The sequence below is a fragment of the Tursiops truncatus genome, chromosome 6, assembly GCF_011762595.2.
Source record: "Tursiops truncatus isolate mTurTru1 chromosome 6, mTurTru1.mat.Y, whole genome shotgun sequence".
Taxonomy (NCBI): Eukaryota; Metazoa; Chordata; class Mammalia; order Artiodactyla; family Delphinidae; genus Tursiops; species Tursiops truncatus.
Genome location: NC_047039.1, coordinates 45,795,281 through 45,809,475, shown reverse-complemented (window position 1 = coordinate 45,809,475; position 14,195 = coordinate 45,795,281). Strand labels below are relative to the sequence as shown.

General features: G+C 42.6%; 2 protein-coding genes across 2 annotated transcripts; both read right to left on the bottom strand.

The window, feature by feature from the left end:
* Positions 1-582: 582 nt before the first annotated feature.
* Positions 583-1,185, bottom strand: LOC117312612 (interferon alpha-13-like). Its single transcript, XM_033858048.1, has one exon. The coding sequence runs from the start codon at positions 1,183-1,185 to the stop codon at positions 673-675; it is 513 nt and encodes a 170-aa protein (XP_033713939.1). The 3' UTR covers positions 583-672.
* Positions 1,186-11,139: 9,954 nt separating this feature from the next.
* On the bottom strand, positions 11,140-13,891 carry LOC117312601 (interferon omega-1-like). The gene has a single exon (XM_033858036.1). It carries the CDS (start codon positions 12,007-12,009, stop codon positions 11,326-11,328), a length of 684 nt encoding a protein of 227 aa, XP_033713927.1. The 5' UTR covers positions 12,010-13,891; the 3' UTR covers positions 11,140-11,325.
* Between the last annotated feature and the right edge of the window lie 304 nt (positions 13,892-14,195).

The following is a 14,195-nucleotide window of genomic DNA, read 5'->3' as shown; positions in this document are numbered from 1 at the left end:
TTGCAGTGAGATTTCCACAAGGATAAATCCAGGCCATGTAATGTGAGCAGAAGGGCTCTTGCCCTGTATAGTCCTGGCCCTTGAAAACGTCCCATGTGATGCAGCAGACTTTTTCCCTTTACCACTGAGTGGAATAGACTCAAATACTGCAGAAAAATTTGCAGTCACCTGTTGATGATGGAAAAATCCACAAAACAGGGGGTACCCATGTCCCCGACTCACTCTTTGGAGAGCAACTTAGAACATCCATCTGATCAGGAATGCCTGCCTTGTGTTCTTATACCAGGGAAAGATAAGATTCTATTATGATCAAATTCCTGACAGCATTCTCTTTACCCGTTACAGCAGTCAGCATTAAGTTAACTGACAAATATCTTTAACACCACACTATCCAAAAAACCTTTCTATACTTCATGTGTTGAAAATAGCAAATACCTCTCCCAAAACTTAAAGTGATCTTTTAAATTACGTTATAAAATTATTTATACAAGAAAAGAGATTGTGTTCTGTCAAAACCTTTTTTAAAATCATGATTTTCTTTTCAGACATTTTTTCAGCCTGTGAGGAAACACAAGTCGAGATTGCTTTGGACTTGAACACTAATGTAATTGAATGAGAAGTGTCACGAGTATAAAAAATATTCTGTATTTGTTGACATTTCTTTGAGGATTCTTACATAAGGGAAAGGCACCTTTTAATTTCCACTCTGACAACCTCCCAGGCACAGGGGCTGTATTCCTTTGCCTTCAGATAGACATGGATTCCATGGAAATACTCCCGGGCAGCACGTCCCAAATCTCGACAATCCAGATTGTCTTTTTTCATCTGCTCCAGTCGGTGCAGCCTCAGATGAAGGCTAGAGAGAAGTTTATCGAGGAGGGTGTTGTTCCAGGCAGCACGGCTGTCCTCTGTGGTGAAGAGGTTGAAGATCTGCTGGAGCATCAGATGGTGGTGACAGGTGCCTTGAGTCACCTGGATTGGGGTGATATTCTCTCTTTTCCAAGGAAATTTGAAGTCGGTTCTGTCCTTTAGGCACCACTGAGAGGGGATTCTTTGCAACTGTTCCAAATGTTGGAAGACGTCCTTGTTTTCCTGGCTATGGCTTCTAGGCAAGTTCCAGCCAAGAGAGTAAGCAGGGATAGAGCAGAGCAGCACTCCTGCCACTAGCAAATAGATCTGGGCCATTAAGAAAGGGTGATTCACTAGACGGCCGCCAGGAGAGGCGTGGGCACCGCCGAACAATTAATGAGTGGGAAGCTTCCTTCCCTGGAACTGTGGACAGCGTTCTTCCCTAGGTGGCCGGTAGAGGGCGCAGGGTTTGTTTGGGAAACGCCGACTGTTGAGTTTGCCGTCTGCAGCTGTCTCCTGCAGCTCGAGAGACAGGGCGAAAAGTAGTCCCTGAGGCTGCTTTAATAATCAGCATACGCGAAACACCTTGGTTTTCTCGGTGCTGAGCGTTGAAGAGGAAGCCTTGTCGCGGCCTCGCCAGAGACATTTTTGTGTGGCTGGGAACAAGAACCGTGCATTTTCAGGCTTCCCCTGAGTTTTGCGCTTTATTTTCTCACAGAAACTTGAGCGAGGCAATTTTTGGGAAAGAAGCCTTTTTCTGAGCGGTCTGAGGTGGGAAATCAGAGCGATTCCCAGCCGCAGAGAAAGGGGAGCCGATTTTTTAGATTCGGGCTGGTTTCTGGCGCGAGACAGCGAAGGCCCAGAGAAAGGAGAACGCGGCGGCGGCGGCGATGGGACGACAGGACGGTGTTGGGGACGCTCTGAGGGGTGAGTCGGCGCGCGGCCACCACCGGGGCTGAGGACGCGGGAGCTGAGCGCCCCTGTAGATTCTCTGGGACTTCATGGAGTCTTTCAAGGATACAGCGTTAAAGTGAGGGAGAAAGTATTGAATATCTGAAAAGTAGGAATATTAAAAAAAACTCACAGCCTTTTATATTTTACATATTAAAATTAATTTTATATTTAACTTAATTCATATCATATTTAAATTAAATATTTTAAATGTTTGATATTTTTATAAATTTATGTTAAAATATTTTCAATATTAAGCATAGAATATTAAAATATATTTTCATATTAAAATATAGCATTTTATTAAACTTTATTTAAACTATATTGTCTTTCTACTAAAGTAAGTATTTCATATAATTATTTGTTTATTTATTTTAGGCTGGGTTTATTTATTTTAGGCTGGGTTCAGTCTTCATTGCGGTGTGCAGGCTTCTCACTGTGGTGGCTTCTCTTGTTGAGGAGCACAGGCTCTAGGTGCGCAGGCTTCAGTGGTCGTGGCTCGCGGGTTCCAGAGCACAGGCTCAGTAGTAGCAGCATATGGACTTAGTTGCCCCACGGCATGTGGGATCTTCCTAGACCAGGGCTCGAACCCGTGTCCCCTGAGTTGGCAGGCGGATTCTTAACCACTGCGCCACCTGCGAAGCCCCAAGTGTTTAATATAGTTTTACTTTTCTATCTTTAATGGAAGCCAACTCATTAGTATTGTCAAGATTACTTTTTTGCTTGTTTTTAATTGAGGGAATTACCATGTTTGACAATTTCTAATGACCCCGTGATAGTCTTAACTGATTTTAACTCATGTTCCTGAAATGTCTTTCCCAGGACCTCACCTTGACTATAAGGTTAGAAAGAAGAGTTGGTGTGTACAAGCAATTGAGGACGTTTAGCAGGTCAGACTTTTTCATTTTTCTTTAGTAGGAATTTTATACACTAAGTGGAATTTGCCCAGATTTCATTTACATCACGAAGGCTTACTTTGTAAGACTGTCAGGGCCATGCAAATGGAGGTCAGCTTCATTTCTTTACTTAAAATTTTTATATTTTGTTCCTCGTGCATATTTTGGTATTAATTTTCATTTTAAAATGTTGCATTAAAACATCCTTTACCTTGATGACTTAGATTTGGTGCCTTCTTACCATTCGTGCTTAAGAGAAGTACTAGCTTAACGTTGCCCTAATGCTAACCCAGGAAATAGCTTTTGAATTAGAGTATTGTGCTGTTCCATGGCTGAAAATCTAGGAATGCTTTAATTCTCATCATCTCTCCCCCATATATATATTTCTTACCATTTTCCTGGTCTCTACAACATTATTTTAATGTCTTTTTTGAAAGGAAGAAAAAACCCTTTTGACTGCCTTCATCTGATTTTCTCAACTCACACCCCCTTGGCTATGGTAACCACAAATCTGATCTTTTTCTCTGAGGTTATGTGTTTGTTTTTAAGGTATAATTTAATCTGTGTCTTAAAAATTAACACCAGAGGTGGTCTGAAACAAAATAAGGTGAGGAAAAGGACTATTTATCTCATTTATACTAGTCACAGAGCAGCCTTTTTTTTTTTTTATTCTTATGGGGAGGAGGCCAAAACACTTTCTTAGATGCTGCAAAGAGCCTCAGGTGCCGTAGGATTTCTCTCCTTAATGTACGGGGCACTGCTCTAAGGGTGGAGACTAGGTCTCTACTCCTTCGCAGGCCTACAGGCAATCCCTCTCCTAGAGTTTGCATTTGGGGGCCTCAACATGCAGACCCCTGAGTGTTAAGGAACCTGTATTCAGAGCTTCTCTTGGCTGGGCTGAGGGTGGACTCTAGAGGTTTCCATTTGTTATATTAATACAAAAGCCTTCTATCATTCACTCTGTTCAAATTCTCAGCCTGTACTTTGCAAACTTTATTTTATTTGATCTCGGCAATGTCTTGTGTGACCACAACTAGCGGTGTCTCCATTTTTTAAAAGATGAAATGAAAATCTGATGTCATTTAAATTCAGGAGCCCCAGATTTTTGTCAGAGTGGAGCCTTCTGCTGCTCCCAGGCCCTCCTCTTCATCAGCTCTGAGCACTGGCCCTCAGCTGCACTGAGCCCGTGGTGCTTCCTTCATCCTAATCCTGCCTCTAAAGTCTGTCCTCCCTGCTCCCTGGAGGGCAGTCACCATCCCTGCCTCACTTTCCTGGAATCCACATTGCCAAGCGCATTGTCACATATATACGCAGTCAGAACATTTCTGGTGACGGAATGAAGAGAACTGCATGAATTCACCCTTGCTGTTCATTTTTATGTCACCATTATCTGTAAACTTTCAGAAAATGTGAGCTATGGTCCTGTAAGGAAATGTGGAAGAATTTAAATCTGATGTATGAGTCCCTTTAGAGGAGAATGCAGAGAGGTGAGGCTAGTTGTATTTTGGTGCAATTTAAGAAGTGGCAAAACAGAGTACAGGGTCAAACCTCTAAGTATTCGTATTAGAACTGAAAAAGAGATATATTGAGACTCAGGTTCTTATTTCAACCTTGGGTCTCATTTAGATGAATACATCCTATTGGATTGATACTCTTTCATGTTCCAGGAATGTGTTTAATTTCCAGTGTAATAAAAGAATTGAAGTTGTGACATTCTATGTTGCCCATAAATGGCTTATTTAAGAATCTCCTTTGCAGGCAGGTACCCACAGCAGCTGGATACAGGCTCCCACAGCCAGACACCTGCATCACCAGGCTCACCGGGGCCTGCCACCCTCCTCACTGAGGACACCCAGGATGATGTTCTCCAGCCCTGTCTGCACCCTTAGCTGTCACCTGGCCCAGAACCACAGGCTGCCAAAGCAGGAGACACTCACAGTCCTGCCCCTAACAGGGAGAATCTTCTTTGTTTTCCTGCCTGAAGGACAAGGAGGTTTTCAGGTCCCATCAGCACCAGCTGGCTGACAGCCAGTTCCCAAACGCTCAGGCCGCCTCATTCTCCATGAGACGATACAGCACTTCTCCATCGTCTTCAGCACAAAGAGCTGAAATTCCTCAGTGGGCTTGATCAACAGTGGGCAGATCTGGAGACTAGTTTGGTGCAGGAGATGGAGAGGAAAAGACCCTGCTGGGCAATGAGGACTCCAGGCTGACTTTGAAGAACTTCCAAAGGACCAGGCTCGATCTGAAAAGAAAGTCCACAGCTGCTGTGCCCAGGACAATATGAGAGTGGAAGTTAAGGCGTGAAAATCAGAGTGTGCTTTCCCTGTATGTTCAACCTCAGAGAATCCAGGAGTGGGAAAAGGAGACCTGGACCCAATCTTCTACAATGGAGTCTTCTCTGCTTAGAGGTGGCCTCTAGTGGGTCCATATTCACTCAGTTCAATGACTTTTCTTCTGATTCAGTTGTAAATGCATCGAGTCACCTCAGCACATTGTTTTTCAACAGTAAGTGGAACAATACTTTTGAATGGGGAGAAAATTTATTTTTAATTTGTAATAATTAGAATTTATTTCTCTATGATGATTGTTATATTTACCAAATTTATTCTTCATATTATGATATGTTCAGCTTTGTGTCTTGTTTTCCTTTGCTTTGGGGGTGCAAAAGGTATATTTTAAGTGTTAGGTTTAACTCATACTCTTAAGGAGAATCAGAGTGTCCTTAAACCTTTAATCTGCCTTAAAATCCAACATGAACATAAATAGTTTTATTCATTTCATTGGTCCTTAAAATATTTTGAAGTATCTCTGCTTTCAGGATTTTACTTGTGTTTTTTAATATATTGGTAGATAAAAGAAAGATATTACTTTCTTAATGGAGCACTCTGTCAGAGAAGACAGGCCTTAAAGAGTAAAAAATGCGCTTGAAACCCTTTCTAGGTTATGAGGGAGATGCACAAGGCATTATGACAGGTTATAGCAGCTGGAGCTATTCTCTTTTACTTGTTCTTTCTTGGAGAAAGCATGTCTAATGGTTGCTGATTCTGTTTCAGCAGTTGAATGATCAATAAACTGTGAAATACATTATAGAATCATGGAATTTAAACTTCAACAAAGAAGTGTGACTATCCCTTGTATTGTTGGCACTGTGGTGGGTGCCAGGTGCAATGAAAATAGTAGACACATTGCCTGCTGTCACAGAGCTTGCAGTCTGGTGGGGATATGGGTAACTAGATGTTCAATAAAAGGAATGCTAATGCTGTGACAGGGAAAGTACAGGTTCTTGAGAGTATGTGGGCTTGCATGGATCAGGGAAAGCATCTGCAAGAGCAGTTGGTAAGCTGGCATCCCAGGGGTCTGCAGGAGTTTGCCAGGTAATTACATGCTGGTCAAGTTTGGCCATGTGTGGAGATTATCTAGGGTAGCAGGTAAATATGAGGGTTTGGAGCTAATGACATTTGTTTGGAGATGTGACCCTGGGTAAAGACATGCATATGGAAGTCAACAGTCATAGAGAGGACGTTTGGAACTATTTGGGAGGTTGAGACTATATGTGCAGAGAGGATGAAGTGTGGGACTAGCATAGATCTTTGAGGAACACCAATTCCCTAAGATGAGAGTGTGGAGTCAACAAAGGAAGGAGAGAAGGAGGGGCAGAAAAGCAGAGGATGGTGGTGACAGGGAGACCAGAGGAGCGTCAGACTTTAAAATGGCGGGTATAATAACAAGTATCTGATGCTTCGCACATGTCAGCCAAGGCTGCTTCACGTTGATCTCTAACCTCAGTAAGATGTAGCTTATTGGCAATATCTTATGACCTAGTAAGTATGTTAAGAAATTAATCTCAATTTTCAAGATATTTTTTTCCTCTCATTTGTTTTAAGCAAGGGTCTTAGAAGACCCTTAAGGCTTCATCGATAAAGCATTCAGCTTTATATATATAATCAGGGTTTTTCATTGGAGAGTTTTATTCACTACTTCAAAATGTCATCTTATATGGATAAATTGCATAAAAATTTGTAATCTGCATCAAAATGCTTTTAATTTCAGCATGATGTAAATTTAAATTTAATATATTACTTTCTACTTAATATTGATAAATATCTTCAGTGCCAATGCACTGACTGCATTTTGTTTTGATGCCCACTAGAGATCCATGGGTATTTACAATCTAGTGTTTGGTACATCTGTGAGAATATTGCATTTGCTCGTAGAATTTAAAAATGTGTTTGTATGCTTTGCACAATACTTAAAAAGATGATCCTATTTTAATTCACAGAGGTAGAATTTTTGCATAACAAAATTATGAGCTCAGTAAGGCACAAATATGGCATTATATCAATATCTTTTGGGGACTTCCCTGGCGGTCCAGTGGTTAAGACTTCTCCTTCCAATGCAGGGGGCGTGAGTTCGATCCCTCATTGGGGAGCTAAGATCCCACATGCCTCAGGGCCACAAAACCCAAACATAAAAAAAAAACAGAAGCAATATTGTAACAAATTCAATAAAGACTTTAAAAATGGTCCACATCAAAAAAAAATCTTAAAAAACTATGTATCTTTTGAGTGGACATGAAATAATGCCTTTTACTCCTTTGTGCATACCTGTCACAATAACAACTATCATTGCTATGTTTAATATGTCCCTGGTGCTTAAAATAATCTGCTCACTTAAGATAAGTTTATGACTTGTTATATTCTCATGATATAGAGCATATAACGTGCGATGGTATGTTGAATGGAATATAGTAGTCTCATTATCCCTATTCTAAAGCTGAGAAAACTGTACTATAGGAAAAAGAAAACAATTGCCCTAAATCATGCATGAAGCCGAAGGAAGACTAAGGAGATGCCGAGCTAACGAATTTACTGGTCACCTGAGAAGACAAGAGTAACCCACAAGAGAAGATGCAGTAAGACTGTCATTTTCAAACACTTTTACTGACACAACTATGTTCAGCTTATTACACTTATCGCTTTTATTAACAACTCTGAGGACCAATGATGTCCCTAACAGTGTGCAGGTTACTGGGTGGGAATAAGAAGTGTAGCTGGAGAGTGAGCTGAGTGCTACGGTACCTGATGTAGATGGAGATCTCTTTCCTAAGCCTGATAAGACTATGCAGTTCCACTCCCAGGTTTGCTAAGATCCTATACTGCTCTGCCTCCCCTTTGGCCTCCTCTTGTCCCTGCTTGCTCAACCACAAACATGGCCAGGAGTTCTGCATCCCTGCTGCTCCAGGGCCTGTCCCATGAGAAAGGAAAGGCGAAAAGTCCTCAGCTGTACACTTTCATTAAGGCTAAATTGAGAACTGGGGAGCTGAGCTGCTTTGCCCAGCCTTCATCAGGACGCAAGAAGGCCTTGGAGTTAGATGAAAGTTATTCTCCATCAAAATATTTGGGGTCCTCTGGTTTGTTCCATTTCCTTCTGAACTTGAGACCTCAGGAATGCCAAATTCCAGTGCTGTTTTGGGGAATATGTGAAGTTTCTTGTCTCTGTTCCTAGAGGCTGATTGGGACATTGGGAATCTATGTGCCTGTGTAACCCGAAACATTCCAACCCACGGCTGTTTACAGATCAGTATCATGATGGAGAAGGGGAAGGACTGGGAAGTCCAGTTCCTGAGACTCGTGCTTTAATGGATTTTCTCAATTTGTAAAGCCCCTCAGCATTTGTCAAATTCCTATGCTTTTGTATTTGCTTTGTGAAGGGCTGTATTCATCATGACACAAATGAAGGTGGCTGAGATGGTAGAGGGTGTGCAAGGCCACTGTCAGACTCTCTCCCTAACCTTCCTCTGCCTCAAACACTCAAAGTCAGCTCTCAATCAGAACTGGAGAACCTTTTCTTTTCCCTAAACCCAGTTCCTGGGCTACTGCATCCTCCCCCCAAATGCAGTAGAGACAAAAGAAAACACTCTTTTTTAGAAGAAATAATTTACTTGTGAAGAATGAACTTTGCTGTTTTTGAGAGAGACCATTTTGTTTTCAGAAGATGCCTCACCCCAAGGCTTCCTTCCATAATCTGTTCCCAGTGGGACTCCCTCGTGTCAACCTCTTGCTGGACTAGGACCCTGGAATTCCACAGGGCCAGCTAGCAAGAGGGATGCCTGAGATGACAGAAGATATGAATCACCTTTCTGAAGAGAGGGTGGGGCTGGTGTCTCATGAGTGCCTTTCAGGTGAGCTCTGCAAACCAAAAATAGGAGCCTGGGTGTGTCTAGGGAGGGTGGAAGCAAAGAGAGAGTGGAACATGCTGAGCAGACTGTTCTACTGGGAAGAGATTCTTTCAAGATTAATGCCCAGGAACTAGAATTCGAGGTCAGAGGTTCAATGACACTTATAGTAAGGTCCATGTGTGTAGAGCGGTGTCATTTCAAAGCTCTTTCACACGCATTGTCCCAGGCAATCATCACAACAATCCTGGGACTCTCCCAGACACAGACTATGAAACTTAGGGAGGTTAAGTTGTCTGAGTCATTACCCAAAATTTTGCCCCCAAAACAGTCATTGTTCCACCACGTCTCACAGTGTCACTTGATGGGTAAGCGCCATGGCCCAGCTTTCACATGGACGAGCAGAGCCTGGGTTAGAAGTGTCCCAGGTCCTGACTTCTTTGCTTTCTAGCTCTGAGTCTCTCCTCTGGGGGGCCATTATTTTCTGAGAGTACAGGCTCTAGGAGGTGACATTGCCAGCAATTATAGACCTGGGACTGTATGGAGAAGAGAACTAAGATCAAACCCGGGAGAGCCCAGGATTGGAGAGCAGAACCTTACCTTTCATAGCTCCTGCTTTTTTCTTCCTGCTTCTGCGTTGCTGCTGAAAGCCCCCAAAATGAAAGAGTTCACAAGCTATTTTGTGCCTTTCTCATACTAAAGAAGCAACAAACGTTATCAATGAAAAATGTTTGTGACTTTTTGCATTATTTGAGGTCTCTGTTATTTCCATATTATTCATTTTTAAAGTAGATCCAAGTATTTTCTACTGATCCTTCTTTCTCAAAGAATTTTTACTAATTCCCAGAATATCTTTCAGAAGTAGAATACACAAGGACTTCCCTGGTGGCAGAGTGGTTAAGAATCCGCCTGCCAATGCAGGGGACACGAGTTCAAGCCGTGGTCCAGGAAGATCCCACATCCCGCGGAGCAACTAAGCCTGTGTGCCACAACTACTGAAGCCCACGTGCCTAGAGTCCATGCTTCGTGACAAGAGAAGCCACCGCAATGAGAAGCCTGCGCACCGCAAGGAAGAGTAGCCCCCACTCGCCGCAACGAAGACCCAATGCAGCCAAAAATAAAATGTAAATAAATAAATAAATAAATTGTATTGAAAAAAAAGAAGTATAATACACAGAAATTGCAAGTATCTTCAACATGCAGCACAGGGAAATTTCACACACTGAATACACTGTGAAACTAGCACCCAAGTTAAACGTAATACATTTTGCCCAGGACCTAGCATGTTTCTTATGTTGCTTTCCAGTTGCTACCTCAGAGCAGCTCTCCTTCTCCTCCCCGATGGTAGCCACTCTGTGACTCTAACAGTCCTGATTATTTCTGACAGACACACTTTTATGCCTCTTGTGTATATTTACTCATTGAATCCTGAGAATAATCCTATGAAAAAATACTACTACTGTCCCCATATTAAAGATGAGGAAACTAGGGAGCTTAGTGATTGTGTTATTTGTCAAGGTCACACTGCTATTAATAGCAGAGCTGGGATCCAGTGCCATGAAGCCTGGCTCCTTCTCATAGAGGTTTTGAAAATCCTAGAACTCTCCTTTCACTTGTGCTCTCTTCCTGTGGCTTTCACTCTAACAGAAACCTTGAAGCTGGAAACCTGCACAGAACCAGAGCAGCTGTGTAGCTGGTCAGTGAGGTGGAGGGACTGAAGTTATGTGTAAGAGATGAATGGTTGAGTAAAGCAGGACCGGGAGAAGGTGGGAGGAAGGTGCCAGGATTGGCCAGTCAACACCATATGTCACCAGCTTCCCTCGAGGAGATGACTCCTTCCCACAGGTATTTGCACCGACCACTCTTTCCTGGTGGTATAAATCAGTTACACCTATGACATCAGGACTAACCATTCTCCATAATTTCCAGGACTTCCCTCAATTCCATGGAATTCCACCTTTTGACAAGCATTTCCTGAAATGAAAGTGGTAGGACTATTCCAAAGGACAAAATGGACAAATACTACTCTGAAATAAATTTACACTGAAAAAGATAAGAATGTAGGTTTCAGAACTTAAAAAACTCAAGAAGTTTTCTCTCATAAGAATTTAATAAATAAAACAAAATGCAAATTTAATGAAATGGAAAGGTGAATATTTTCTAAATTTTAATACAATATAAGTATAAATATATTTCTATGAAAATATAAAAATAAGATACATAAATAAATAAACAAATAAACAGAATAAATAAATAACAGGGTAGTCATTGCTTAGGGACTGATCCCCTGAAGCTGAATAATTTTAACATATACTTGCTTATCACTACTGACAAAGTAGTAGCTGAATTAATACAATAAATTCTGTGATTAAAGTTGAAATAAGAGCCTTCTGAAATGACTAAAGACATGTGTGCAAGGATGATAGGGCATCTTAGTCAATGAGAATCATTTCAAGGTGACCCCAGGTCTCCATGCATAATTCTTATCCTTTCTTGCAAGTTGGTTGATGAAGACAAGGATCTCACGATTTCCACTCTGACAATTTCCCAGGCACAGTCACTGTATTTCTTCTCTTTCAGGTAGAGGTGGATTCCCTGGAAGTACCTCTTCACGGCCAGTGTAGGGCCCGTCACTCCCAGGGCAGTTTCTTCATCTTCCATCGCCTGCACCAAGCAGGCGTCCAGGTCCTCCAGCTGCTGATGGAGTCCAGTGCGGAGTTTGTCCAGGAGGGAGGTGTCCCAGGCGGCAGGGGAGCGCTCTGTGTGGAAGAGGCGGAAGACCTGCTGGAGCATCTCGTGGAGGACAGAGGTGGCCTGGGCCTTCGGGAGCTGGCTGCCATCCACCATGTCCTGGGGGAAACCGAAGTCTTTTCTGTCCTTCAGACAGAAGCGAGGGGAGATTCTCCGCACCTGGCCCAGAAGCATGAAGTTCTTCCTGCTAATCCTCACGTGGTTCTGAGACAGGTCGCAGCCCAGAGATCCACCAGGGCCGTAGCTGAACACCACCAGGGCGGTCAGTAGAGAGAGCACGAAGGCCATGGGGCAAATGAGGCTGCTGCTGGCCTGGCTGAGACGGGCGTCCGGGGGAACCTTGGCGGTAAGTTCTGTGATGACATTCTTTCTAAGCAAGGCCATTAAATAGGGAACACAGTAATTTTCATTTTCTAAACATTTCTATACACTTTTACTTCCTTTTTTTGATTTTCACTTATATCTTCTCAGTATGGTCTATGAAGATGTCATCATTCTAAACTATTAATTTTGCAAGAAGTTTAATTTTCCCAGTAATTTCAGATGTGCCCATCCAAATGGATATTTATTAATGAAATGAGAAAGGTTTTCGTCTTAAAATCAGAAGTGATGTAGGTTTGTAAATACGCACATTCTATATCTCTTTCATGCATAAATGTTGGTCTTCTCTGTTCCAGGAAGAAATTTTTAGCCCTGATCTTAGGTTCCATTTTTACCTCTTAGTTTACCTAGGAAGGCAGGCTCTCTCAGCCGTATGCATGGTTTCTGTATTTGCTTAGGGATTTACCAGATCACTCTGGCATAAGCTCTTTGAAACAAAAGATGGGTTTTATTTAGTGTTTGATTTAGAGAAGAGGCTGATTATTATGAGTCCATGAGCTTCTCCCATGTTTCCTTTCCTTCTAGAACATGTTCCTTCACGTCCATGTGCTCATGCTTCAGGGGACCGCGAGGTGAGGACTATTATAGATATTGTCCTTTCTTTCCACCATTTTCTTACTGGAGACCTATAGTCCTCCACAGGCTGGGCCAGTACCCCTACCGGGAATCCTGGTTCTTTTCAGGAGAATATGGGTGTGGAGATCCTATTTCCCCAGCAGCACCTCAGTCACAAGGGAGAGATCACATCTAGTTACACCCTCTCCTCTAGAGTGGCAGAGTCCCCTTCCTAACCTGGACTCCCACCCTGAGGGCAGGCTCACCACATCCCGAGGACTTTACAATCTCCTATCTGTGGAGGGGCTTGTTTATTTGTTGGGAAAATAATTCATCTTCCAGGACCCTCACGCTTGCCCCCGGAGTGTTTGTGTGAAGGACCCTAGTCCTCAGTGGTGACCTCCTCCCCTCCTGACCCATGTCCTCAGGTATCAGAAGTGTCAGCAGCCCTCAGATGCTGAGAGCAAAAGTGTGTTTTCTCTAAGGTGGTGGAGGAGTTACCCAATTCTAATCATTTTACCCTGAGTAGACACATAATTTTTATTTTGCCAAATACAAATTTTATTATTCAACTCTTTTACTAAAACTAGTCAACACTTGTTATGCTCAAAGTTTCTGAGCTGGGGGCAGAGAATTCAGCGATGGTGTTGTCTCTCGATAAAGCTTGTGTCACAGAAACCAGTGAGGTTCAGTTGTTCATTCAGTCAGTTGATGCCAGTGGGCTTCTCCCTTCCTCTGTCTCTGTCTCCCTCTGAGAATGCAGGGCAGCGAGGCCCAGGATTAGGTCAGAGAGAAATCGCCTTCTTTCCTTTACTTGTGTGTAATTTTTCATTTAAAGTTTTTGTAACTTATATTCACTTAGTGACTTATTGGACAAGATTTGCCTCGCTGCTCCTGCATTAGTTCTAATTCATGATGAGGTAAGAACAATAAAGGGAGGTAAAGAAAGGCAAAGGGGCTCCAGTCTCTATCATTTTCAAACTTTAGATTTTTTGTTTATCACTGCAACTGTCCTAGAAAGTAAAAGTCGACAGCTGTCTTGTGGGCATAAAGAAAACAAATGTGAGTCTGAATGTCATGAATGTGAAAGAAGGGAAGTGATTTCCCCCGACACATGCCGGATTCTAATATAGCTAACTTGAGTGCAGCACAGTTGGAGAGGAGGCTACGTCAGAGGAGAAGGATGAGGCCAATGTGAAAAACAGAAAGACAGGAACATGGTTGCTTCTGCCAGAAGCTCAGAAAAGACCAAGTCCTGGGTCAGTTGACGGCCTGCAGCTTCGCAAGACCAGCTCCCTCATTTTTCTTTCATTTAATCCATGAATGATCAGTTTTGAGGAGAGAAGGAAGAAGTCACACCCACCAGCTCACAAGTGACTGGCAACCAGAACCCCAGTTGCTAGAACACTAACCCTGTCTGGGAGGATCAGCAAGATCCGTCTTGCTGAGCATCCGTCTAGGTGATAAATGCATTCAGGCAATGAGAAGGGTACTTTAAGAAAACTAGAATTAAAGGAAGGGAATTAGATGATTCCAAAAGATCCTGATCTTATCTGGTTAATAGGAATCGTGATATTAAAAAGTAAGAACTGAATTTTATTGCTTGCTACTAATGGACTAGCCACTTTCTAAGT

Excerpts from the sequence above, each read along its gene's own strand:
- LOC117312601 (XM_033858036.1), bottom strand. The coding sequence starts at position 12,009 with ATGGCCTTGCTTAGAAAGAATGTCATCACAGAACTTACCGCCAAGGTT.
- LOC117312612 (XM_033858048.1), bottom strand. The coding sequence starts at position 1,185 with ATGGCCCAGATCTATTTGCTAGTGGCAGGAGTGCTGCTCTGCTCTATC.